This window comes from Papio anubis, chromosome 2, assembly GCF_008728515.1.
Source record: "Papio anubis isolate 15944 chromosome 2, Panubis1.0, whole genome shotgun sequence".
NCBI classification, from domain to species: Eukaryota; Metazoa; Chordata; class Mammalia; order Primates; family Cercopithecidae; genus Papio; species Papio anubis.
Genome location: NC_044977.1, coordinates 41,658,337 through 41,684,646, shown reverse-complemented (window position 1 = coordinate 41,684,646; position 26,310 = coordinate 41,658,337). Strand labels below are relative to the sequence as shown.

Genomic DNA, 26,310 nt, shown 5'->3' with positions numbered 1-26,310 from the left:
ACTCTCCACTCCAAATCAACAGAATATACATTCTTCTCAGCACCACATGGCACTTATTCCAAAAGTGACCACATAGTTGGAAGTAAAGCACTCCTCAGCAAATGTAAAAGAACAAAAATCACAACAAACTGTCTCTCAGACCATAGTGCAATCAAATTAGAACTCAGGATTAAGAAACACACTCAAAACCACATGACTACATGGAAACTGAACAACCTGCTTCTAAACGACTACTAGGTAAAAACGAAATGAAGGCAGAAATAAAGATGTTCTTTGAAACCAATGAGAACATTGGCTTTCAAATGTTGAAAGCCAAATTGACACAACATACCAGAATCTCTGGGACACATTTAAAGCAGTGTTTAGAGGTAAATTTATAGCACTAAATGCCCACAAGAGAAAGTAGGAAAGATCTAAAATTGACACCCTAACATCACCATTAAAAGAACTAGAGAAGCAAGAGCAAACAAATTTAAAAGTTAGCAGAAGGCAAGAAACAACTAAGATCAGAGCAGAACTCAAGGAGATAGAGACACAAAAAACCCTTCAAAAAACCAATGAATCCAGGAGCTGGATTTTTGAAAAGATCAACAAAATTGATAGACTGCTAGCAAGACTAATAAAGAGAAAAGAGAGAAGAATCAAATCGACACAATAAAAAATGATAAAGGGGATATCACCACCAATCCCATAGAAATACAAATTACCATCAGAGAATACTGTAAACACCTCTATGCAAATAAACTAGAAAATCTAGAAGAAATGGATAAATTCCTGGACACATACACCCTCCCAAGACTAAACCAGGAAGAAGTTGAATCTCTGAATAGATCAATAACAGGTTCTGAAATTGAGGCAATAATTAATAGCTTACAAACCAAAAAAAAAAAAAAAAAAAAAGCCAGGACCAGACGGATTCACAGCTAAATTCTACCAGAGGTATAAAGAGGAACTGGTACCATTCCTTTTGAAACTATTCCAATCAATAGAAAAAGGGGGAATCCTCCCTAATTCATTATATAAGGCCAGCGTCATCTTGATACCAAAGACTGGCAGAGACACAACAAAAAAAGAGAATTTTAGACCAGTATCCCTGGTGAACACCGATGTGGAAATCCTCAATAAAATACTGGCAAACCGAATCCAGCAGCATATCAAAAAGCTTATCCATCACAATCAAGTCGACTTCATCCCTGAGATGCAAGGCTGGTTCAACATATGCAAATCAATAAATGTAATCCAGCATATAAACAGAACCAATGACAAAAACCACATGATTATCTCAATAGATGCAGAAAAGGCCTTTGACAAAATTCCACAGCCCTTCATGCTAAAAACTCTCAATAAAGTAGGTATCGATGGAACATATCTCAAAATAATAAGAGCTACTTATGACAAACCCACAGCCAATATCATACTGAATGGGCAAAAACTGGAAGCATTCCCTTTGAAAACTGGCACAAGATAGGCATGCTCTCTTTCACCACTCCTATTCAACATATGTTGGAAGTTCTGGCCAGGGCAATCAGGCAAGAGAAAGAAATAAAGGGTATCCAATTAGGAAAAGAGGAAATCACATTGTTCCTGTTTGCAGATGACATGATTGTATATTTAGAAAACCCCATTGTCTCAGCCCCAAATCTCCTCAAGCTGATAAGCAACCTCAGCAAAGTCTCAGGATACAAAATCAATGTGCAAAAATCACAAGCATTCCTATACACCAATAACGGACAGAGAGCCAAATCCTGAGTGAACTCCCATTCACAATTGCTACAAAGAGAATAAAAAACCTAGGAATCCAGCTTACAAGGGATGTAAAGGACCTCTTCAAGGAGAACACAAACAATTGCTCAATGAAATAAAAGAGGACACAAACAAATGGAAGAACACTCCATGCTCATGGATAGGAAGAATCAATATTGTGAAAATGGCCATACTGCCCAAGGTAATTCATAGATTCAATGCCATCTCCATCAAGCTACCAATGACTTTATTCAGAGAATTGGAAAAAACTACTTTAAAGTTCATATGGACACCAGAAAGACACCACATTGCCAAGACAATCCTGAGCTAAAAGAACAAAGCTGGAGGCATCACGCTCTCTGACTTCAAACTATACTACAAGGCTACAGTAATCAAAACAGCATGGTACTGGTACCAAAACACATATATAGACCAATGGAACAGAACAGAGGCCTCAGAAATAACACCACATATCTACAAGCATCTGATCTTTGACAAACCTGAGAAAAACAAGAAATGGGGAAAGGATTCCCTATTTAATACATGGTGCTGGGAAAACTGGCTAGCCCTAAGCAGAAAGCTGAAACTGGATCCCTTCCTTACACTTTATACAGAAATTAATTCAAGATGGATTAAAGACTTAAATGTTAGACCTAAAACCATAAAAACCCTAGAAGAAAACCTAGGCAATACCATTCAAGACATAGGCATGAGCAAGGACTTCATGACTAAAACACCAAAAGCAATGACCACAAAAGCCAAAATAGACAAATGGGATCTAATTAAACTAAAGAGCTTCTGCACAGCAAAAGAAACTACCATCAGAGTGAACAGGCAACCTACAGAATGGGAGAAAATTTTTGCAATCTTCTCATCTGACAAAGGGCTAATATCCAGAATCTACAAAGAACTTAAACAAATTTACAAGAAAAAAAACAAACAACACCATGAAAAAGTGGGCAAAGTGTATGAACAGATACTTCTCAAAAGAAGACATTTCAGCAGCCGACAGACACGTGAAAAAAAGGTCATCATCACTGGTCATCAGAGAAATGCAAATCAAAACCACAATGAGATACTATCTCACACCAGTTAGAATGGCAATCATTAAAAAGGCAGGAGACAACAGATGATGGAGAGGATGTGCAGAAATAGGAATGCTTTTACACTGTTGGTGGGAGTGTAAACCAATTCAACTATTGTGGAAAACAGGGATCTAGAACTAGAAATATCATTTGACCCTGTCATCCCATTACCGGGTATATACCCAAAGTATTATAAATCATGCTACTATAAAGACACATGCACATGTATGTTTATTGCAGCACTATTCACAATAGCAAAGACTTGGAACCAACCCAAATGTCCATCAATGATAGACTGGATTAAGAAAATGTGGTACATATACACCATGGAATACTATGCAACCATAAGAAAGGATGAGTTCATGTCCTTTGCAGGGACATGGATGAAGCTGGAAACCATCATTCTGAGCAAACTATCACAAGAACAAAAAACCAAACACCATATGTTCTCACTCATAGGTGGGATCTGAATAATGAGAACACTTGGACACAGGGCGGGGAACATCACACATGGGGGCTTGTCGTAGGGTGTGGGGGCCAGGGGAGGGATAGCATTAGGAGAAATACTAATGTAAGTGGTGAGTTCGTGGGTGCAACAAACCAATATGGCACATGTATACTTATGTAACAAACCTGCACGTTGTGCACATGTACCCTAGAACTTAAAGTATAATAAAAAATTAAAATTAAAATTAAATTAAAATTTTTTATAAAAGCATGATAAACACCTTTAAGAGAGTGGTTCTAAGTGATTGCCCAGGTCAAAAATCAAAACCGATGAGCCTGGGTAATAGCATATAAAATCTAGGAACTATGACTAAAAGTGTTTTCCTTTCTTAAAACCAACTTGACACTACAAATAGCATCCTTGAGAAACCAATATGCATGTCTAATAATTTTTGTTTTCCCACTGTGTACCTATTGATTAGTCTTTCCTGTGTGTAGCTCTGAAGGAAGAATCACTTCTTTCCTGGCATAGGGAGTTCCTTAAACAAGAGTCAGGGACTCTGGATGCCCATTTCCTCTTAACAAATCTATTATTCTGGGATAGCAAAGAGAGGAAAGATTTTTAATAGAAGTTGTTTACTAAATTCAGGAAATTGCACTTCAGGGTTTGAACAATCTTTCTAATGTTATAGAAGGCTTTTCACCCTCAAGGTAACACCTGAATAAAAGTAAACACACCATACACACACACACACACACACACACACAAACACATACTCAGGCAGAGAAACATATGAGAGGTGGGGAAGAACTTAACGGTTTGAAACAAAAATCTATCCATTTTCCTCTAGCAAATGAAGAAAATAGGCTACAGGTTCAAATTAGAGAAGATAGTAAAGGAAGAGTCTTGTCTTTTTTCTGATTTTCCAACTTAAGGAAGGGTAGTTTTAAGTACTTACTCTCTTTTGTTGCTGTTATCATCTGTTTGTATATGTTAACATGCACACATGCACACGCACACACACACAAATATGACTACAGGAGAACAAGTTATCCACGTTTTCTCAAACTACTCCCTTTGTGAAAGAGATACCAATCACCCCCAAGTTTTCTTATTTAAAAAGCAACCACAGGCCGAGCGCGGTGGCTCACGCCTGTAATCCCAGCACTTTGGGAGGTCGAGGCAGGCAGATCACGAGGTCAGGAGATCGAGACCATCCTGGCTAACTCGGTGAAACCCTGTCTCTACTGAAAATACAAAAAAATTAGCCGGGCATGGTGGCCAGCACCTGTAGTCCCAGCTACTTGGGAGGCTGAGGCAGGAGAATGGCGTGAATCCGGGAGGCAGAGCTTGCAGTGAGTGGACGCGCTACTGCACTCCAGCCTGGGAGACAGAGTGAGACTCTGTCTCAAAAAATAAATAAATAAAAAATAAAAATAAAAAGCAACCACAATACCCACAATAAAATAAAAGTAACCTTCATGCCTATCTACATCTACCTGCAGTATGTGGCTACATTTGAGGGTCAGAGGGTGAATAAATTTATGAATTCAAAGAGTTACTGTGGGCCTGCTACGTGCTAGGCACTATTCTATGTGCTCTCGCATAAAAATATAAATCACAGCTGGGCACAGTGGCTCACACTTGTAATCCCAGCAATTTGGAAGAGGGAGGTGGGTGGACCACTTGAGGTCAAGAGTTCGAGACCAGCCTAGCCAACATGGTGAAATCTCATCTCTATTGAAAATACGAAAATTAGCCGGGCATGGTGGCACATGCATATAATCCCACCTACCCAGGAGGCTGAGGCAGGAGAATCACTTGGACCTGGGAGGCAGAGGTTGCAGTGAGCCGAGATTGCATCACTGCACTCCAGCCTGGGCGACAGAGTGTGACTTTGTCTCAATGACAAAAAATATATATATTATATATATACTTAAATGTTATATACTTATATATTATACACATTATATATGTTTATATAATATATAAATGGGGTGGGTGGGGAAAAATATATATAAATGACTTTGTCCTTTAGGTGTTTGAAAGAAGATATCAGATTCATATATAAATAATTAAATAACTATAATAAGATAGAGTTTAGTAAATGTCATATAAGGGTGAGAAAACAAAGAATTCAAAAAACACTAGATTACTTCTGGCTATAGTAAAAGATGAGGGGGCAGAGAATACTACATAGCATAGGTGGTATTTGAGTGAGCCTTAAAGGGTTTGGACATGAAAGGATGGAGAAGAAGGGGTTTCCATGAAGCAGAAACAATGCAAGCAGACATGAAAAAGAGATCTCATTGGATATGATTACAGAAATATTAGTATTAAATTTTCCTCTAGTGGCCACTCTTGAAAGGAGATAAGTATGACAATAAGCACAGAAAAGTCAGTTGGAGTGAGATTAGTAGACAGTGATTTAATAGTCACCAGAAATTGCTGAGCAGAGTAGTAATGTGATCAGAATTTCTTTTAGGAAGATCAATTTGGCAGTAGCGTATATGCTCAATTGTAGGAAAAAGAGATCGGAAGCAGTAAAAACATTTTAGTGTCCATTTTAATATCTCAATTTAAAGACATTGAGACAATGAAGACCAAAACTGGGTGATGGCAACTAATGCAGTGGATTTTGTGCTGAAAAAAGGATAAATGTGAGAGAGATTGTGGCAAACAGAATTGGTAGAATTTGATAACTGATTGAATGTAGGAATGTAGGGAAGCCAGAACAAAGAACAGATCTGGGGAGTTAGGACAATCCAGGAGGTGAATGCCAATATGTAATTCACTGGAATTTGAGGAGCCATCTGCATACGGCTAATATCAACACCACAGAATTTGCTAAGGAAGAATCTAGAGAAAGAGAAGAGGGTAAAAGTTATAACCTGGGAAAATGCTTATACTCAGGAAAGAGTGAAGTAAACAAGAGGCAAAAGAGAAGCCAGATAAATAAGAAAAGATACAAGAGGACGAGAGTAAGAAAAATATACTGTAGAGAAGGCCAGGGAGTTTCATAGAAATGATAAACAGGCTGAAATGTTAATAACAAGTTCAAAATGAGTAAGAATTTAGAAAAGACCACTGGAATTTGTTAATGAATAAATCCTTACGAGTGATCTTAGGGAGTAATTTCAATAGGAAAAAAGATGATTTATAGTATACCTTATTGTACTACAATATGCTCTGTATTAAAGCTATTTGAATATGAACAATATGAATTAGATAGTACGTGTAATTCACCTCTTCATCCTCCATGGTTCCTTGGACAAATAGAAAGTGCTCAATAAACATTTATTGAATTAAATTGGGTCAAATCAAGTTAAATTGAATTGGATTATATTGCATTACATTATATTACTCTACCATAAGAGGTGATAATGAAGAGTGAGAAAGGCAACACACACAGAGGATTATTTTTATAACATGGGGTTAATGGTAATAAGAGAAAAATGATAGGAAAAGAAGAGTCAAGATGAGTTTTGTTCATTTAAAACTATTAGAGATTTGCACCTGCTTCTGGTTGCAGGAAAAGACTCTGGTTCTTTGGGAGAATTTGAAGGCGAGAGAGGGGAATAGTGAGGGTACAGAGACCCTAGGGAGAGTGATCTAGGTGATGGTGATACATATATAAAAACTGATCAAGGTGGTACAGTTAAGGCTTCTGAATTTGTGTACTTTATGTAAGTTATACCCCAATAAAAATAAATTAAAAACAATAATAAATACATCAAGAAGGATTGATTTGAGGGCACAAGTGGAGGTTCTTAAATTTTCTCTGAATTAACCAGGAAACAATTGCTCATCAAATCCTGTAACTGTGCTTCTTCAATCTTAAAGGAAATTATTTTTAAAATAAATAAAAGTGGTATGTCATGTATATGAATCTTTCTTCTAGAACTGAATAAATAGACTATAGATTGCACTTTTTATTCTGCAAGTAGTGCCAACCTCATATCTAGATAACTTTGGTGACTACTACTACATATGTAGCAAATGTAGATCTCAGCTACTCACCTACCATTCCTCTCCCAAGTCAAGAAACTGTTCAGTACTGTGTTACGTCTATAGATATATATTAGGTGCTGATTAAACACTTTTAGAATAATGAACATATATAGGCCAAAGTAAGCTATAAACCACTGTTTACTAAAGAGAATTCCTTGGAACACTAGGTCCACAAAATATCCAGAAAAAATATTCCATAGTCACATTAGTTTGGGAAACACTACATACTACAACCTTCTGCGGAGATTTTATAGTTCATATTAGCATGTTTAAGGCTATAAGAAGTCATGCCGTAAGGGAACATTTTTAGCTTTGCTCAGCCTAACAGTTTCCAAACTTGTTTGACCACAAGAGCTTTATTTTCCCTCATAACTCTTATATTTTATAGTTTTGAACAGAATGCCCTTTGAGAAATGCTCTTTTAGACAAATGACAGGTCCATAGAAAATAATTGAGCAGTGGATATCCACAATCCATTTCTAGCTTATCAGGATAATGTTATAGGGGACAACTATAACATTATACCATGTTGTATCTCTTGGTGCTATGTTCAGGGACTTAAAAGATACTGAACTGAATGAACCAATAGTCTAACTCATGAAAATATTAGATTCGTAGGAAGGAAACTACAAAAAGATGTTAAAGAAGAGAAATAGATGGCAAAAGAGCTGAAAAGAGACACTCATAAAGATCCTAAAGGAGATGGGATGACTCAATCTGGAGAAGAGATGGGAGAAAGTATCAAATAACCACATTAAAAGCATCTAAAATTCGATTTTTTTTTTTTTTTTTTTTTTTGAGACAGAGTCTTCTTCTGTTGCCCAGGCTGGAGTGCAGTGGCGCGATCTTGGCTCGCTGCAACCTCTGCCTCCCAGGTTCAAGCAATTTTCCTGCCTCAGTCTCCCAAGTAGCTGGGATTACAGGCACCCTCCATCATGCCTGGCTAATTTTTGTCTTTTTAGTAGAGACAGGGTTTCACCATGTTAGCCAGGCTAGTCTCAAACTCCTGACCTCAGGCAATCTGCCTGCCTCGGCCTCCCAAAGTGCCGGGATTAGACGCATGAGCCACCGCAGCCAGCTAAAATTAGAAATTTGCTGGTGGATAGTACTTTCTATCTCCACCAAGATTAGAAGAAGATTTAATATTAAACTATGGAATGGAAGGTTTAAATTAGTTTTAAGGAACAAAAGATACCGCAGCTGAAGAGGATGTAAACACATTGGAAAAACTGATAATGAAAAGAATAGCCTTTCCTTATTGCCATAGAGATTCTTTTTTTTTTTTTAATTTCCCACACTACACAGATGTACAGAGATTCTTATTTTTCACGCATGACATAGGTATGTTCTTGCTCAAAAGCAACAGGTTAGAAGTGATAGCCTTCTGCACAATCTGTGAAACTTGTAGGGATGTGACCTCCCATTTCCTTACTTGAATTTTCCCAACCATGAGTCAGCAATGGCTGCTCCCAGGATGGGAGTAAAATAACAGAGGCTGCTGAAGGCATGGTATATAGATGTGGAGGTATCTTCATTCCAGTGCAGGAAATACAGGAAATACAGGATCAGCACAGCTGTAGTGGGGAAAAAAAGGGGTGTGGGGAGAAAAAACAAGACAGATGCATTAAAGTGACCTTTTTTTTTGAGATGGAATCTCGCTCTGTCGCCCAGGCTGGAGTGCAGTGGCGCGATCTCGGCTCACTGCAAGCTCTGTCTCCCGGGTTCATGCCATTCTCCTGCCTCAGCCTCCGGAGTAGCTGGGACTACAGGCGCCCGCCACAACGCCCGGCTAGTTTTTTGTATTCTTTTTAGTAGAGACGGGGTTTCACCGTGTTAGCCAGGATGGTCTCAATCTCCTGACCTCGTGATCCGCCTGCCTCGGCCTCCCAAAGTGCTGGGATTACAGGAGTAAGCTACCGCGCCCGGCCTAAAGCGATTTATGGAAAAAAAAATATTTAATCTCCGGTCTTTATAAGGTGATTTTGGCCTTCAGTACTCCCATCAGTGGCATGACTGAGAAGTGACTGCCAGGCAGTAGAAGCAGGGCCCCATGGGAGTTGTGGGAGTGAATGGGACTATGTTGAACGTACAAATATAATACTCCTCCCTTCAGTCTATGTGCACCTCTAGCATCATTTAGGCCAACCATGAACATAACACGGTGCTTCCAATATTCCTTCGCTCTCCTCTCCTTCCCAGCAACAAGATGATGAGAGCTCTCATCTGAATTCCATTCTTCATACCTGTTCCTCAGGTATGAGCTCTTAGCCAAGAGCTGTTAGCTCATACCTGAGGAACAGGTATGGAAAAATGTAACTCAGATAATAAGAGCTTCCCCACTTTTTTTTTTTTTTTTTCAGAGATGGGTTCTTGCTATGTTGCCCAGGCTGGAGTGCAGTGGCCATTCACTGGCACAATTACAGGTGGCCGATAACCTTGAACTCCTGGGCCCAAGCAATCCTCCTGCTTCAGCCTCCCAAGTAGTTGGGGCTACAGGCACATGCCATCATGTCCAGCTCTACCCACTTACATTCTCACAGTCTGTGTTCTGGTTTCTCTCAGGCCTTTCTGATCTTGGCCTATATATTAGGTGAAATCCTATGAGAGATTTATTGGAAGTCTTGGCCAAAGTAAAGGATCGATTTGGACCAAGGCAGAAAGAGTGGACTAGGGAAATAAATGCATATAAAGAGACCAGGCTGTCACAAACATGGGGTGAGGGTGAGTGGGAGACAGTAGGTAGGACTCTTGGACACAAAATTACCTTTCATTCCATAATAGGAAAAGCGCTCGCAGAATTCATTCACCACAATGAAGGCAATGCTCAGTGGATAGTTGGAGCCACAGATTTTCTATTCAACAAGAAAGCAACGATTCAAGCATGAGCTGTTTTCCCCTGTTTCAACAATTAGATTTCTTCACAACTGAAAAATTCATTTATTTCAAATTGTCATGGTAGGTAATGGATCAATGGTCTCTAGTCTTCATGACACACCTATTATAACACTAAAAGTGCTTACGTTACTGATTTAGAAATAATAGAAGCTAATCTGAATATTATTTTGTTTCTTGTTTATTTTACGTGGACTTGCTCAAATATTCCTTGATCCTAGACATCAGGACCTGCTCATCTTCCCACAACTACTAAATGAAAAGCCTAGGGCTCTGGGGCAGAAGAATGGTCATATTTACTTCCTAGGAACAGAATAAAGAGATAGCCTATGGAATACCTGATATCCAAGCAGTGAGATTCAGATGTCAGTCTCTGCTTAGCTCCACTCTGGGGACTGACCCCTCTTGTCCCCAGCTGTTCTGTTTGCCATGCTGGGAGGAATCCTGGCAATATGATAGCTTCTACTTCAGAGGCTGCTGGAGTCAGGCACAGAGCCCAACATGGAGGGCAGAGATTCCTAAGGGTAAGCTAATTGATCATCTTGACTTTAGGCAGAGTTCTTAAATCCTGTAAAATTAAATGTCTACTCTTCCTACTAAAGAGATTCTATAACATTTTCATGATAATCCTACTGGACATTAAAAGAATTATGTTTTTTCACGTAATATATCAGTCAGACTATAAGGAATGTTATGTTTTATTTTAATTCCCTATCTATTACAATAGACCAACTAACATGAGAAGAGATATAGAGGTATCTGTCCTCGGTACTGTCAAATCTTATAAGATTTATATTGCCTCATTTCGTGAGAAATATATACATCTTCATAAGTAGCCCTAAATTCTTTGGGACCAGAAGAGATATCATTAACTAAAAAAAATAGGCAAAATAATAAAGTAATGTATTATTCTTTTAACCCTAGGGATATATATAAACGACTCTCCTAAATATTAATATATTTTAACATTTTAAAATAACTTGTTTGAAACATACAGTGAACTGGGCTTCTTACCTTTGCAGCTCACAGCTTGAGAATTATGCAATCTGGAGTTTAGCTGACACACTGTCACTAGTTAGGCAACACTGCCACTGGCTATGTTAACATACTGATACTGGCATTGTCACTACACCTGTCTCAAATCCTCTGTTCTGTTATTCTGAAGAAATGAGAATAACATCACCTTTTGGCCCACAGTAAGAACTCAGTAAATTTTGGCTATCATTACTATATCCTCCCCACTTACAGAATTTTAATGTAAGAATTGACTGAGATGATGAGTTTAGAAGTGCTTTAGCAAGTTTATAAATGCAAAACATTGCTATTACTTCTCTGTTTTTCTGCCCTATCTCCCACAATAAACTGGGAACACACAGTAACAGAGATTGGATCTATTCTGAAACTTCCATTAGTGTTCAACAGAAGGCTCTGCACATAGGGAGAACTAAGAGCAGAGTTTTTATATTGGTAAAGAAAGGACAATCACACATAGTTCTCCAGACAAGAATGCTTGCCAAGTTTCCCTGGACATTCAAATTGCTTTTTTCCCCCAGGGAAACAGAATATGCAATGAAATTCATCAAGTCCCTGGATCCCAACTGAAGAAATTTGACTACCTCTTCCTGCTGCTTTGTCTTCTTATGTAAAGGAAGCTTCTGTTTAGATTTGGTTTCAGGTAAATTCTAAATCCAAGAGAGAATCATTTTAATACCCTAATACAGCTCAGCTTGAAGCTCCGGAGCCCAAGGAAGAGAGCCAAAAGAGGGAGGCCATTCCTGTCAGAGGCAGGATTGAATCTAAGGACTCACCGGAGATGGCTTCTTTGGAGGGCTGGGAGGTCGAGGTGGTACGTCTTCAATGGAGACAGGTGAAAAAAGAGTTTCCTTGGACTCATTTTTCTGGAAAGGATTCATGGCTGGCTCCTTTCTCTCTCTCCTCAAGCATTTGGCTTTAGTAGGCAGTTAGGACAGCTGCCAGCCTACTCTGAAAAGGAGGACTGGGAGGGGGAGCTGGTGGCTTCAGCAACTGAGTTTAACTCTGTGGGTGTCAGCTTCAATCGCTTCCTGATCCAGAGCAAAGCAGGAAGCTATAGTTAAAAAGAATGTGTAAAAGTACAGCACAGCAAAGTGAAAACATGCCAAAGATGGAATGAAACAATGCTAGAGAACTGATTAGAAAATCTATGTTTAAGAAATATTATCTTTGCAAAGGAGTACAAGATAGTTAAGAACACAACACCTCAAGCACAGATTGAAAAACTGATATCAAGGTCGGGCGCGGTGGTTCACGCCTGTAATCCCAGCACTTTGGAAGGCCCAGGCAGGCGGATCATTTTAGGTCAGGAATTCAAGACTAGCCTGGCCAATATGGTGAAACCCCGTCTCTACTAAAAATACAAAAAAATCATTAGCCGGGCGTGGTGGCAGGCGCCTGTAATCCCAGCTACTCCGGAGGCTGAGGCCGGAGGATCACTTGAACCCAGGAGGCGGAGGTTGCAGTGAGCCGAGATCGCACCATTGCACTCCAGTCTGGGCAACAAGAGTGAGACTCCATTTCAAGAAAAAGAAAAAAAAAAAAGAAAGAAAAACTGATTTCAGGGTAACAATAGCTGTAATTTATTGAATATCTACTATTGAAAGGTTAATATATATGAATTACATATATGTTGTATGTCTATATAACATGTATATTTATCCTAATTCATATTACTATCTCCATTTTACAGAAAGTAATGTTCCCAGAGGTTAAGGAATTTGTTCAAAGTACCTGTCCAGTAAGTGGCAGATCTGTAATTTTCACTATGCCATGACAGCTGGAAAAAGTGGAGTTAGTATCAGTCATTATTCAGGTATGGAGGTTACATAAATGGAATGTAGGAATGCAGAGGATTAAAATGAATTGAAGAAGGAAAGCCATCATAAAACTGAATTTGGGAGATAAGAAAGATGGTGAGTTTTGGTTGGGTGTGGTGGCTCATACCTGTAATCCCAGCACTTTGGGAGGCTGAGGTGGGTGGATCACAAGGTCATGAGTTCAAGATTAGCCTGGCCAACATAGTGAAACCCCATCTCTACTAAAAATACAAAAATTAGCTGGGTGTGGTGGCACACGCTTGTAGTCCCAGCTACTCTGGAGGCTGAGGCAGGAGAATCGCTTGAACCCAGGAGGCAGAGGTTGCAGTGAGCCAAGACCCCACCACCGCACTCCAGCCTGGGTGACAGAGTGAGACTCGAAAGAAAAGAAAAGAAGGAAGGAAGGAAGGAAGACAAGACAAGAAAAGAGAAGAAAAGAAAGGAAGGTGACCTTTGTTTTCAGCATCATAAAACTTCAGCTAGAAATAGCCTATAAGCAATTAAAGAGGCGGGGCTAAAGAAAATGAGAGAAAAGGATTGGTGATATACATTTGGGAACCATTTTTCTTCTTTGCTAAAGTCATTCCTTGCATTTTCATTTTCTCACTTCAAGATTGATCTATTCTTTCATTTAACAAATAAAATTTAATTTGAGCAAAAATTGTGAACCAGTTATTTTCTAGGTACTGTTGTGAACACCATTTTCCTTAATTATATATTTAGTCCTTATCAGAAGAGGAACAAAAACAAACATGATAATGCTAGGTTCATTTTATGCCGTGTTATTTTTGTTAAGCCAAAGAAGTAAAAGAATAACAAAAGAGCATGGTGCCCCTGTAGTTGTTTGTCAAACGAAAAGGGAAAAGAAAGACTAGAGAGCTATAAAAGAAATAAGAAAAATTGAAGACTAAATAAACAAGGTCAGGCAACATCAGAATGAATTATTGTATTTGAAAATACAAGACAGAAAACCTATAACTATATCCCTCACAAAATTTTTACATTAACTATTTGAATAATTTATTGACAAATAGGGCCAGGATAAACTCTATCTTTTCCTCTCTAAACTTTAACTCAGACTTTGACCATATCTTCTCAGCTTCTATTACACTCCTCGTTTCTACTGTCTCCCACCAACCTTTACCCAAAGAAGAGTCCAGCTTCATTTCTGACTGTGGCATTAATGATTAAGCTATAGTTATTCTTTCAGGAGCACTGCCATTTCTGACTTGGTTTGGTTAATGACTTTGGATGCAAAATAAATGGTCAGAAGTTACTAGTCAAGTTAACTAGCAAAGGCACAGATGCCTTGAAGATCCTCTTATGTCATTGGCTTTCCTTGATCTGGCAGAGTAGATTGAATAGCACCTGTATGCAATGTATCAATTTATTTGTGCTCATAGGTACACCAAATACTAAACTTTGGAGTATTGACAGTGGTTTTCTGACACTCCTTTGCTTAGAGAAAATTCTTCTTTTGATTATGGCAATACAATGATAGTATTCACAGAGTCAGATAATATCAGAGATGGAAGGAATCTTAATCTTGTCCTGTGTAAGTGAAACTTCCCTGAGGATAAGAATCATTTTCCCTTGGAAATTCTAATTCAGTAGATCTCAGTAGGGATCTAAGAATGTTTGTTTTCAACGAGCACCTCTAGCAATTCTTATGCTAGGAATTTCGGAAACACTGGTCTTAAATTCTCTCCTATTCTAGCCTGAAGGATATTTCAGAGGAACTCAGAAGGGACAAAGCAAGGACTGGAATCCTAGGCTCCCAAGGCATAATCTTGAGCCATTTATGTAATACTAAGATGGCTCTTATATCCTATTATTTTGCTAACATCAGATAGAAGGAGAAAGGGAAAAGATAAAAGAGAAAGCACCTCCCAGACAGAAATGAGCACCAACTATTCTGAGACAAACAACAATAAAAGTGAAAGAATCTAAGTATCAGTGATGAGTAAAGAATATTTGTGTCCTTAGTGATTACGACATCAGAAAACACTTATTATGACATATGATAAAGTTTTACAGTTATATATACATAAAAGTAGACTGCTGCTCTAAGTTAATAGAATCTAATATAGTCAGAGAGAAGAGGAAAATATGAAATTAAAAGGGAACATATATTTAACACGTTCTCTAAATTAAAATACACAAAAATAAATTGTATCAAACATCAGTCACAAAGAAATAGAAAAGGGAAATTTAAGGAATATATTTATATATTTATTTATATAAATAGATTTAGGAATAAATCTAACAAAAGATCTAGAACTCAATATTAAAAATTATAAAATTTGACTGAAAGAAATTGAAGAAGATCTAAATAAATGGAAACATACCATGCTTATGATTTGGAAAGCTCATATTATAAAGATGTCAACATTTCTCAAAACATTCTACAGTTCTAAAACAAAATTCCAGCAGGTTTTGTGAGTATAGAAATTGACAAGTTGACTTTTTAAAGTCAACTTGGAAGTGCAAAGAGCCAAGGATAGCAAAGTCAATCTTAAAGAATAACGGTGTAGGATTGAATTACCCAATCTAAGACCTATTTTAAAGCTATAGTTGTTATATCAGAGTGGAATTGACACAGATACATAGGGCAACCAACGAACACAGAGTTCAGAAAATGACTCACACACATACTGTTTATAACAAAGATGATGCTGCAATAGGAAATGAGGATCATTTCAATAAATAAACACCATTTGAATATCCACATCCCCCAAATTATTTTGACCCTTATTTTACAACATACACAAAAATAATTTCTATATAGATTGTCTATCTAAATGTTAAAGTAAAAAAAAAAAGTCTTTAGAGGAAAACATAAGAGAATATCTTTATGACTGTGGAGTAAGTCAGCATTTCTTTTGTTTCTTTTTCTTTTCTTTTCTTTTCTTTTCTTTTTTTTTTTCTGAGACGGAGTCTCTGCTCTGTCACCCAGGCTGGAATGCAGTGGCACGATCTCACTGCAACCTTTACCTCCCGGATTCAAGCGGTTCTTTCTCCTGCCTCAGCCTCCTGAGTGTCAGGCCTCTGAGCCCAAGTCAAGCCATCGCATCCCCTGTGACTTGCCCGTATATGCCCAGATGGCCTGAAGTAACTGAAGAATCACAAAAGTGAAAATGCCCTGCCCCGCCTTAACTGATGACATTCTACCACAAAAGAAGTGAAAATGGCTGGACCTGGCCTTAAGTGATGACATTATCTTGTGCCAGGCTCATCCTGGCTCAAAAAGCTCCCCCACTGAGCACCTTGTGACCCCCACTCCTGCCCGCCAGAGAACCCCCCTTTGACTGGAATTTTCCTTTACCTACCCAAATCCTATAAAACGGCCCTACCCTTACTTATCTCCCTTCGCTGACTCTCTTTTCAGACACAGCCCGCCTGCACCCAGGTGAATAAACAGCCATGTTGCTCACACAAAGCCTGTTTGGTGGTCTCTTCACACGGACGCGCATGACACTGAGTAGCTGAGATTACAGGCACGCACCACCATGCCCGGCTAATTTTTGTATTTTTAGTAGAGACAGGGTTTCAACACATTGGTCAGGCTGGTCTTGAACTCCTGACCTCATGATCCGCCTACCTTGGCCTCCCAAAGTGCTGGGATTACAGGCGTGAGCCACAACACCTGGCCAGCATTTCTTTAAAAAGATATAAAATATGGGGCATAAAAGAAAAAAAATGATATGTTGGACAATATTAAAATTAAGAACTTTTGTTGTTCAAATTGTCAAAAGACAATTTACAAAGAAGAAGAAAATATTTGTGTTACCTGTATCTGTCAAAGGATTTGTGTCCAGATTATATAAGTAACTGCAGAAAGCAATAACAAAATGATTAATAAGTAAATGGAAAAATATTCAAAAGATCTGAACAGCCGACATGGTGGCTCACACCTGTAATCTCAGCAGTTTGGGAGGCTGAGAAGGGTGGATCACCTGAGGTCAGGAGTTTGAGACCAGCATGGCCAAACATGGTGAAACCCCATCTCTACTAAAAATACAAAAAATTAGCTGGGTGTGGTGGCGGGTGCCTGTAATTCCAGCTACTTAAGAGACTGAGGCAAGATAATTGCTTGAACCTGGGAGGTGGAGGTCGCAGTGAGCTGAGATCGCGCCACTGCACTCCAGCCTGGGCGATAGAGCAAGACTCTTTCTCAAAAGAAAAAAAAAAAGATTTGAACAGATATTTTACAAAAAGAATACCCAAGTAGCCAATAAATCTGTGAACAGGTTATCAACTGTATGGAGGTAAATATAGTTCATTTAGCTAGTCCTATGTTGATGCATACTCAGGTTTAGTCTTGGAAAAGGAAAATATCTTGGGCCTCTTCAAGCTGGGAATCACTCAGGGCAAATCTGCCTCCCAGTCTATTCAGTCATCCCTCTGCTCACAGAGACAGATGATGCAGATTCTGATTGCTTCCTTTGGAAAGACTTACCAGAAACTCGAATGCAACCATCTGTCTCACCTTCCTGTGACCTGGAAGCGCCCAGTGGGGGCCTTTGCTTCGAGTTGTCTCCACCTTTCTGGACGGAACTAATGTATTTCTTACATATATTGATTGGTGTCTCATATCTCCCTAAAATGTAAAAAACCAAGCTATGCCCCAACCACCTTGGGCCCAAGTCGTCAGAACTTCCTGAGGCTGGGTCACCGGCTAGTCCTCAGTCTTGGTAAAATAAACTTTCCAAATTAACTGAGATTGCCGGACCTGTAATCCCAGTGCTTTGGGAGGCTGAGGCGGGAGGATCACTCGAGGTCAGCAGTTTGAGACCAACTTGACCAACATGGTGAAACCCCATCTCTACTAAAAATACGAAAACTAGTCAGGCGTGGTGGCCGGCGCCTGTAATCCCAGCTACTCTGGAGGCTGAGGCAGGAGAATAGCTTGAACCCGGGAGGTGGAGCTTGCAGTGAGCCGAGGCCCCACCTTTGCATTCCAGCCTGGGCAACAAGAGCGAAACTCCGTCTCAAATAAATACATAAATAAATTAATTAACTGAGACCTGTCTCAAATTTTCAGTGTTCACAGTCTTTTTCTATCATAAGTAATACTGCAATAATAACATTGCACAGAAGTTAAATATATCTGTAGGATAAATTTCCAGAAGTGAGACTGCCGAGCCAAAATACATGCTTTTATAATTTTTGGAACTGCCTGTTCATTTTCTTTGCCCATTTTTCTAGAGTTGTTTGTCCTCTTCTTGTAAATTTGTAACATCAATTTAAACATTATTGATATTAATGTTCTGCCATCCTCTATATTGCAGTATTTTTCCTATTGATTTTATTTATGGACTTTTAAAATTAAATGTAACGAAGTAAAATGCACAAATCTTAAGTGTACAGCTCTGTTAATTTTTATATGTGTGTAAGTCACACAAGCACTACCTAGATAATGTTAAAAAAAATTTCTAGCACTTCAATGCTGAAAGTACTTCAGAGATAATACCACTGCCTCCCTTCTGCCTCCCTGTCAAACCTTCCTCCGTTAAGGTCACTGTTCTACAAAATGGTACTCTGAATAGCCAACGACTGGACAGATATCATGTCCAAACCACTTTGAGCCAATAAGACTGTGTCTTTTGCTAATGGATCTGTATGTGTAAGGCAATACATTCAAAGAACATGTTATTTTCAAGTCTTCTCAAGTTCTATTTTTCACCAGGCCCTTTTGTGTATACTACGCACAAGCCTCAGGGTTGGTCAGGAGTGTGTGAATAGCTTAGGCCTTCACTGATTTCTGCCGCACATGTATCCAGCCTCAGCCTGAAACATGATTGCCCCAACTAGGATTGCAGCCTCAGGGCAGTAGGACCAATAAGCTCTTGGCCTTCTCTCCCTAGTCAGCATCCCAGAAGTCACTTTCACTTAAAATGTTTCTGGGCATGAGTGTCAACTACCCCTTCAAATTGAGTGAGTTTCCTTCAGAAGACAAAGAAGGTACTGGTCCCGAAAATATTAGATAGTTATCAATCTTTTTATAATATATTTTTATTATACTTTTTTCCATTCTTGAGTTCTTAATTTTGAGTCATCTCTTAATAACTTAGAAAATTACTACAATAATTATTATAGGAATGGTATATGAATAATAGAACTCCTGGATTCTTATATGTCTAAGAATACCTTCTTACCAAACTATAGATGATATCTGATGAATACCTAATTCATAGGTCACATTAATACCCTTCCACAGATGCAGCTTTATTACCTTTAGAGTTTAGTCTTATAGAATAATTCAAAGTCCTTTGATTTTTGTTCTTTTGTAGCCAACTTACTTTTTCTGCTTGCATGCTTATATTACCATCAGTTTAATCAAACCATTCAGTACAGATCAAACCAAAAGTGTATATGTTTAGAATCATGTCAGGGTCATCAGCTGTTTCTGGCAGAGAACCTTTTATCTGAGAACTTATCTAATCCACTAGCTCCCTACATTCTGGTATCTGAAAACACATCAAATAAGGAGATACAAAAGCACGGGAGATATTATATTTCATTCCTCTCTCTCTGAGGTACTTATACATACCCTTGAGTGGTATAAAGAATGATATACTAGGTATTCAATCCATAAAAAAAGGTCTTTAAGAATGTTTCACTTATGAGGGAAATAATAAGGAGGGGAAATGATGTACTGAAGATGTACTGTTTAACTTGCTGGAAGTTTGAAAACATAATGCATGTTATATAGCCAGCTTGATCAGCTCGTATCACCATGTACTCATTTTTGGTAGTGTTAACACCAAAAAGAAAACTCAGCATAACAACTTTCAGTAAAAACTATTATAATTACTATATTAAAATAAGCATTTTACTAGCTACTTTGAATTATGAGCTTGCTTATTAATTATGAGTTAAGTAATAAGTAACATAGTTGTAGTTCTTGGCTAAGTATTGATAAATAAAATAGAAATAAAAATGAAGACAGATTAACTAAAGTTGGGCTAGAAAAAGAAAAGGAGAAAGCAAGGTTAAAATAAAAACTTACAAATTAAAAAACAAAAACTACACAAATTCCAGAGGTAAGAAGTTGAATTTAAAATTTTTTCATAATCGACGAAACTTGGAAGCAACCAAGATGTCCTTCAGTAGTTGAGTTGATAAATAAACTGTGATACATTCAGACAATAGAAGAGGATTCAAACTTAAAAAAAAAACTGGGCTATCAAACCATGAAAGACATGGAGGAAACTTAAATGCATATCATTAAGTGAAAGAAACTAATCTGAAAAGGCTATATTCTGTATGATTCCAACTATATGACATTCTGGAAAACGCAAAACTACCGAGACAACAAGATTAGTAGTTGCTGGGGGTTAGAGGGAAAGGAAGAATGAATAGGCAGAGCGCAGGATTTTTAGGGCAGTGATACTATTCTGAATGTTACCAAAATGATGGATACACATTTGTCAAAAATCCATAGAATGTACAACATCAAGACTAAACCCTAATGTAAACTATAGACTGTGTAATAATGATCTATCAATGTAGGTTCATCTATTTTAACAAATACGCCACTCTGGTGTGGGATATTGATAATAGGGAGAGAAGAAATAAGACCTTCGCAACTTTGCTATGAACCTAAAACTTCAACTTTGCTATGAACCTAAAACTGCTGTAAAATATAAAGTTATACATATATAAAATTATATATGTATATATAAACATACATATATACTTTATATAAATAAATTATATAATATATAATTTTATATATGTATAACTTTATATTTATATATATTTACATATATAAATAAATTGTCTAAAAAATAAATAAATAACATCAACTGAAATTTCTGAATCAAATTTAATTTCTTTTCTCATCAAAAGTTAAGACATTTCCCTCAGTCTTAGGAATTTTTATTGTTAATACAAAATAAATTATACATGCTGTATAAATTTTTATTTATAGCTAAATATTTCTTCAGTCATCACTGTCACTTCCTGATTCACTCAGCTGCAAATCATTTCCTAAAATGAAAAAGAAATAACAAAACTGCAGTAATTAAATATTTAATATTTATTTTTGCATAACATAAATTTTACACAAAATATAGCCCCCAAGCATGATTCTGTTTAGCTAGCATTTTGCTTATTCTGTAATTCAGTGACACAATTAGTAACTCAAATAATTAATACTGCGTGTAAAGAAAAAATATACCACCAAACTTCAGCACACTTTTAGTATTTCCTGGCATCTATTTTAGTCTTCTTTTACATATCCCCATCACTCTTTTTTTTATATCACTGATTTAATTAAATCAGGAAATGAGAAAAGCATAGTTTAGAAGATCAGACTACATCATTTTGAAGAGTGGAATTTTTTTTTTTTTTACTTAAAATGGAGTCAAAATCATTAAATAATATATGTCAAGGATAACTCACTATTGATTCCTTTTGTAATTCATCTATGTACTTACTGTCATGGAGCTTACAGTCCAGTGGGGGAGACAGACAGTAAACAAATAAACAAATATATAACATAATGCCAAGTAGGGATGAGTATTACGGAAAAATGAAAATGGGTACGGAGATTGCAGTGGCAGGTGCTATTTTAGATAGGGTAGTTTTGAAGGTGTTTTTGAGGGCTGACATTTGAACAGAGATTCAAATATAGGAAGAAAGTCATAAAAAATGGAGAGCATGGAGGTGAAGTGACCAGGCTAAAAGAAGAGAAGTGCAAATGCCCCAAGGCAGGAGCATACTTGTTGCATTCTCTGACTTGCAAGAAGGCCACTGTGGGTGGACTGGAATGAATAAGGAAGATAACAGCAGTAAATGAGGTCAGAAACATATCCAGAAGGTCATGGTAAAAACTTTGGATTTTGTTTGAAAATGTAATGAGAATTCATGAGAAAATTTTAAGCAGGCAACTAACTTAAAACCGGTTGTAGATCAGTAAATACGCCATAATGGTGTGGAAGAAACACAGAAACAAGAGAGCAGTTGTAAATCTAATGCAGTCTCTCATGTAAGAAATAACGTTGGCTTTGACTCAGGTAGTCCAGGGGAGGTACCCCTAAGTGGTCAGATTCATAATATACTTTGAAGATAGAGTTTATAGGACTAATTAAAACATTGAATTTAGGGTACAAAAGAAAGAAGTGAAGAATGACTCCAAGGTTTCTGTTCTGAACAACTGGATAAATCATTTACTGAGTTATCATTTACTGAGATGAGAAACACCAGAGGAACATGGTTGTAGAAGAAAAATCACAAGTTCAATCTTCATGTGGTAAATCTGAGATACCTAGTAAATACCCAAATATATTTGGTACTGGCACTTGGATATACAAGTCTGGAGCTAAAGGTAGAGGCTGGAGCTGGAAATAAAGATTTGAGAGTCATTGATCATACAGGTTTATCTGAAGCAAAGGGACTGAATGAAATCACTTAGGTAGTAAATTACAGTGGTTAAAAAAATTCTTGTATTTTTTAACTAATCCATAATCAAAAAAGCTGGCATGTTTTGAAATCAATACCTAATTTAAGAAGAATAGTTTTTAGGCCACGTATAAGTTATAAGATGTCTCAGTCTTTTGCATGAACTCCAGAACTGATAACATCATTTGATAAAGAAATCTGCTAGACCGGGCACACGGTGGCTCACGCCTGTAATTCCAGCACTTTGGGAGGCCAAGGCAGGCGGATCATGAGGTCAAGAGATCGAGACCATCCTGGCCAACATGGTGAAACCCCATCTCTACTAAAAATACAAAATTAGCTGGGCATGGTGGCGCATGTCTGTAGTCCTAGCTACTCAGGAGGCTGAGGCAGGAGAATCACTTGAATCTGGGAGGCGGAGGTTGCAGTAAGCCAAGATCGCGCCACTGCACTCCAGCCTGGCGACAGAGTGAAACTCCATCTCAAAATAAATAAATAAATAAATAAATAAATAAAATCTGCTAAAGCTTCTTCTGTGCATCTGGTTCTCATGACCATCTCATCACTTTCTTTTCTTTTTAACTTTTTGATGTGGAGTCTCACTCTGTCACCCAGGCTGGAGTGCAGTGGCGTGATCTCGGCCCACTGCAACCTCTGCCTCCCGGGTTCAAGCAATTCTCCTGCCTTAGCCTCCCGAGTAGCTGAGATTACAGGCATGCGCCACCATGCCTGGCTAATTTTTTTGTATTTTTAGAAGAGTCAGGGTTTCACCATGTTGGCCAGGGTGGTCTCGAACTCCTGACCTCAGGTGAATCACCTGCCTCGGCCTCCCAAAGTGCTGGGATTACAGGCATGAGCCACCTCACCTGGCCCATTCTCAAGGATTCAGTTTCCACTTACACAACTATTGTATGACATAAGAATGTTCAACTTCATATGATGCCTGTAATACGAGTTTTTCAAGTGACACAAACCCAAACGCACTCAGAGTTCTATTTTGCCTTTATAGACTTTATACTGTCAAGGTTATAAAATATTCAGTCAAGTTTTGAAGATATAAGATTAGCCTTTGATTATGAGTTGCTTAGTAAAGAAAATGTGTTTTCAATCATAGCTGTAATTATGACTCAGAAAAAGAGAGTTTACCCATAAAAATATATTCAGACATTTAAACTAATAGTTAGCACTGAGAGTAGTACTGCCCCCCAGGGGATGGTACAGAAATTTACATGAGGGGTTACTTGTCCTGATGGCTGTAGATTGCTAATAGCATTTAGTGGGAGGGGAGTTTAGGAATGCTAAATGTCTTGCAATGGACGAACCAGTCTTGCACAATAAAGAACTCTTCTATATTCTGTGAAACTTTTGAAAGTCTGATGGTCTTGCAATGGACGAACCAGTCTTGCACAATAAAGAACTCTTCTATATTCTGTGAAACTTTTGAAAGTCTGATGGAATATGTACTTGGAAGATATGTTTATAAACGTAAAACTAAAGCTGAAATACAAACTAAGCTGAAACTTACAAGTATGCAGCTATCATGTAAACTGAAGATGATTTTGTTTTGTATTTTTTAAGAACTTTTCAAAAATTTTCTTTTAAAAATAGTTTGGGGCAACACATTAGTGTCATCAATGCTGCTCATTGTATTTAGAGCAGCATTACAGCACAACAACACTTGTCTGTATAGGCAGCTGTAGATGCAATTTTTAAATATATATGCCTATACTTTTCTAGTCCTTATTTCTACAGGTTAAATAAAAATTGTTGACAATATGAGTTGAATGTTGTTTTGTTTTTCTTAAATCCAAACTTATGCATTAAAAGTAACTGCAAAAACATGGTTACTTCATTATATCTTCTGATACAGCTATTCTTTAACATTTACAAAGTTGGAATACATATTACTAAAAATTTGTTTTTATTTGCCTTTATATTAAATTAAATTAATGCTTTTCAAAAAAGTATGCACACAGATTATATTAAGCGATGAAATTTATTTCAAAATAGTAAAGGAGAATTTAAAAAAATCTGTTACAAAAGGGGGTGTTGGGTCTCTCATAAAGCTGAGCAATGGGATGACTGCAGTAATGGTCAGAGATGGTTTATTTCATTAGGAAACTCCTAGTTTAGATACATCAGGAAAAGAAATTTCACTATTTTTACTTTAAAAAAAAAAAAAAAAACCTCCCAAGTGGTTATTACCGATAGACAAAAACACTATAGACTTTACTTTTGCATATATCTTTTGCATCTAGTAATCTTTCCAAATTATTTTATTAGTTCTATTGTTTGTTGATTCTTTTGGATTTCCTATGTAGATAATTTACATTCCTACAAATTAAGAGTATTTTATTTCTTGTTTTCAATTCTTATATCATATTTCTTTTACTTGTTTTATTGCATTTGCTAGCAAATTCAATCGAGTGCTCAACAGAAATAACATTTGTCCCCTTTGTCTTGTTCCTGAATTTAACAGGAATGCTTCTAAAGTCTCTATTAGTGTGATGTTTATAGGAGTTCTGTTTTTTGGTAATTAACTTTTGTAAAGCTAAGAAAATCCTATTATATTCATCCTTTGGTAAATGTTTTTATTTATTTTAATTTATTTATTTATTTTGAGACAGAGTTTCACTCTGTCACTCAGGCTGGAGTGCAGTGACATGATCTCAACTCACTGTAACCTCCACCTCCTGGATGTGAGCAATTCTCATGACTCAGCCTCCTGAGTAGCTGGGATTATTGGTGTGCACCAGCATGCCTGGCTAATTTTTACATTTTTAGTAGAGACAGGGTTTCACCATGTTGGCCAGGCTGGTCTCGAACTCCTGGCCTCAAGTGACCCACCTGCCTCGTCCTCCCAAAGTACTGGGATTACAAGTGTGAACTACCATGCCCAGCCTCAAGTACGTATTTTCAAATTAATAAATATCGAATTTTGTCAAGTTATTCATTTGTTGAAATGGTCATATGGGTTTACTTCTATAATCTGTTAATGTGGTGAATTAGATTGATCCCATTTCATATGTTTAACATTTCTTACATTTCTGTGATGACCCTTATTTTGTTGTGACTTGGTAAATTATACTTTTTCTACAAAACCATCCATTCCTATGCCAAATTTACTGAAATAAATGTTTAAATAAAATTATAATTAAGGTTGGGTGCATTGGCTCACACCTGCAATCCTAGCACTTTGGGAGGCTGAGGCGGGTGGATTGCCTGAGCTCAGGAGTTTGAGACCAGCCTGGGCAACACGATGAAACCCCATCTCTACTAAAATACAAAAAAATTAGCTGGTTGTGGTGGCATGCACCTGTAGTCCCAGCTACTTGGGAGGCTGAGGCAGAAGAATTACTTGAACCCGGGAGGCAGAGTTTGCAGTGAGCCAAGATCATACCACTGGATTCCAGCCTGGGCAACAGAGTAAGACTCTGTCTCCAAAAAATAAAAAATAAAATAAAATAAACAATAATTTTTAAAAATAACAAATTGGAAAACCTAATGATAACTGATAAATTCCTGGACATATACCACCTACAAAGATTGAACCAAGAAAAAAAAAAAGAAAACCTGAACAGATCAAGTACAAGTAATAAGACTGAATCAGTAATAAAAAGTCTCCTGTCAAAAAAAAAGGTCAGGACCTGATGGCTTCTATACTGAATTCTACCAAACATTTAAAGAATAAATACCAATTCTTCTCAAATTCTTCCAGAAAACTGAAGAGGAGAGAATTCTTCCAAATTCATTCTATGAGGCCAGCATTACCCTGATACTGAAACCAGACAAGGACACAACTATAGGTCAGTATCTCTGATGAAAACACATGCAAAAATCCTCAACAAATAGTAGCAAACCAAATCCAACA

At 37.5% G+C, this 26,310-nt stretch overlaps 2 protein-coding genes across 6 annotated transcripts in view; both read right to left on the bottom strand.

The window, feature by feature from the left end:
• Positions 1-12,221, bottom strand: part of SLC15A2 (solute carrier family 15 member 2) — a 52,576-nt gene extending 40,355 nt beyond the window's left edge. For both annotated transcript variants that reach the window (XM_021934099.2, XM_021934100.2), the window contains exons 1-3: positions 11,988-12,221; positions 10,052-10,139; positions 8,720-8,861 (exon numbers count right to left, since the gene is read on the bottom strand). In XM_021934099.2, the coding sequence (XP_021789791.2) occupies positions 8,720-8,861; positions 10,052-10,139; positions 11,988-12,092 (335 nt within the window). In that variant the 5' untranslated portion in view covers positions 12,093-12,221. The remainder of the gene's footprint in view (positions 1-8,719; positions 8,862-10,051; positions 10,140-11,987) is intronic.
• EAF2 (ELL associated factor 2) overlaps positions 12,137-26,310 on the bottom strand; it is a 59,704-nt gene continuing 45,530 nt past the window's right edge. For 2 of the 4 annotated variants that reach the window (XM_021934102.2, XM_021934104.2), the window contains one exon: positions 20,844-21,026. In XM_021934102.2, the coding sequence (XP_021789794.1) occupies positions 20,980-21,026 (47 nt within the window). In that variant the 3' untranslated portion in view covers positions 20,844-20,979. Of the gene's footprint in view, positions 12,266-20,843; positions 21,027-26,310 lie in introns of those variants that run through there. The other 2 variants (XM_021934103.2, XM_009200090.3) reach the window with 2 other exon arrangements.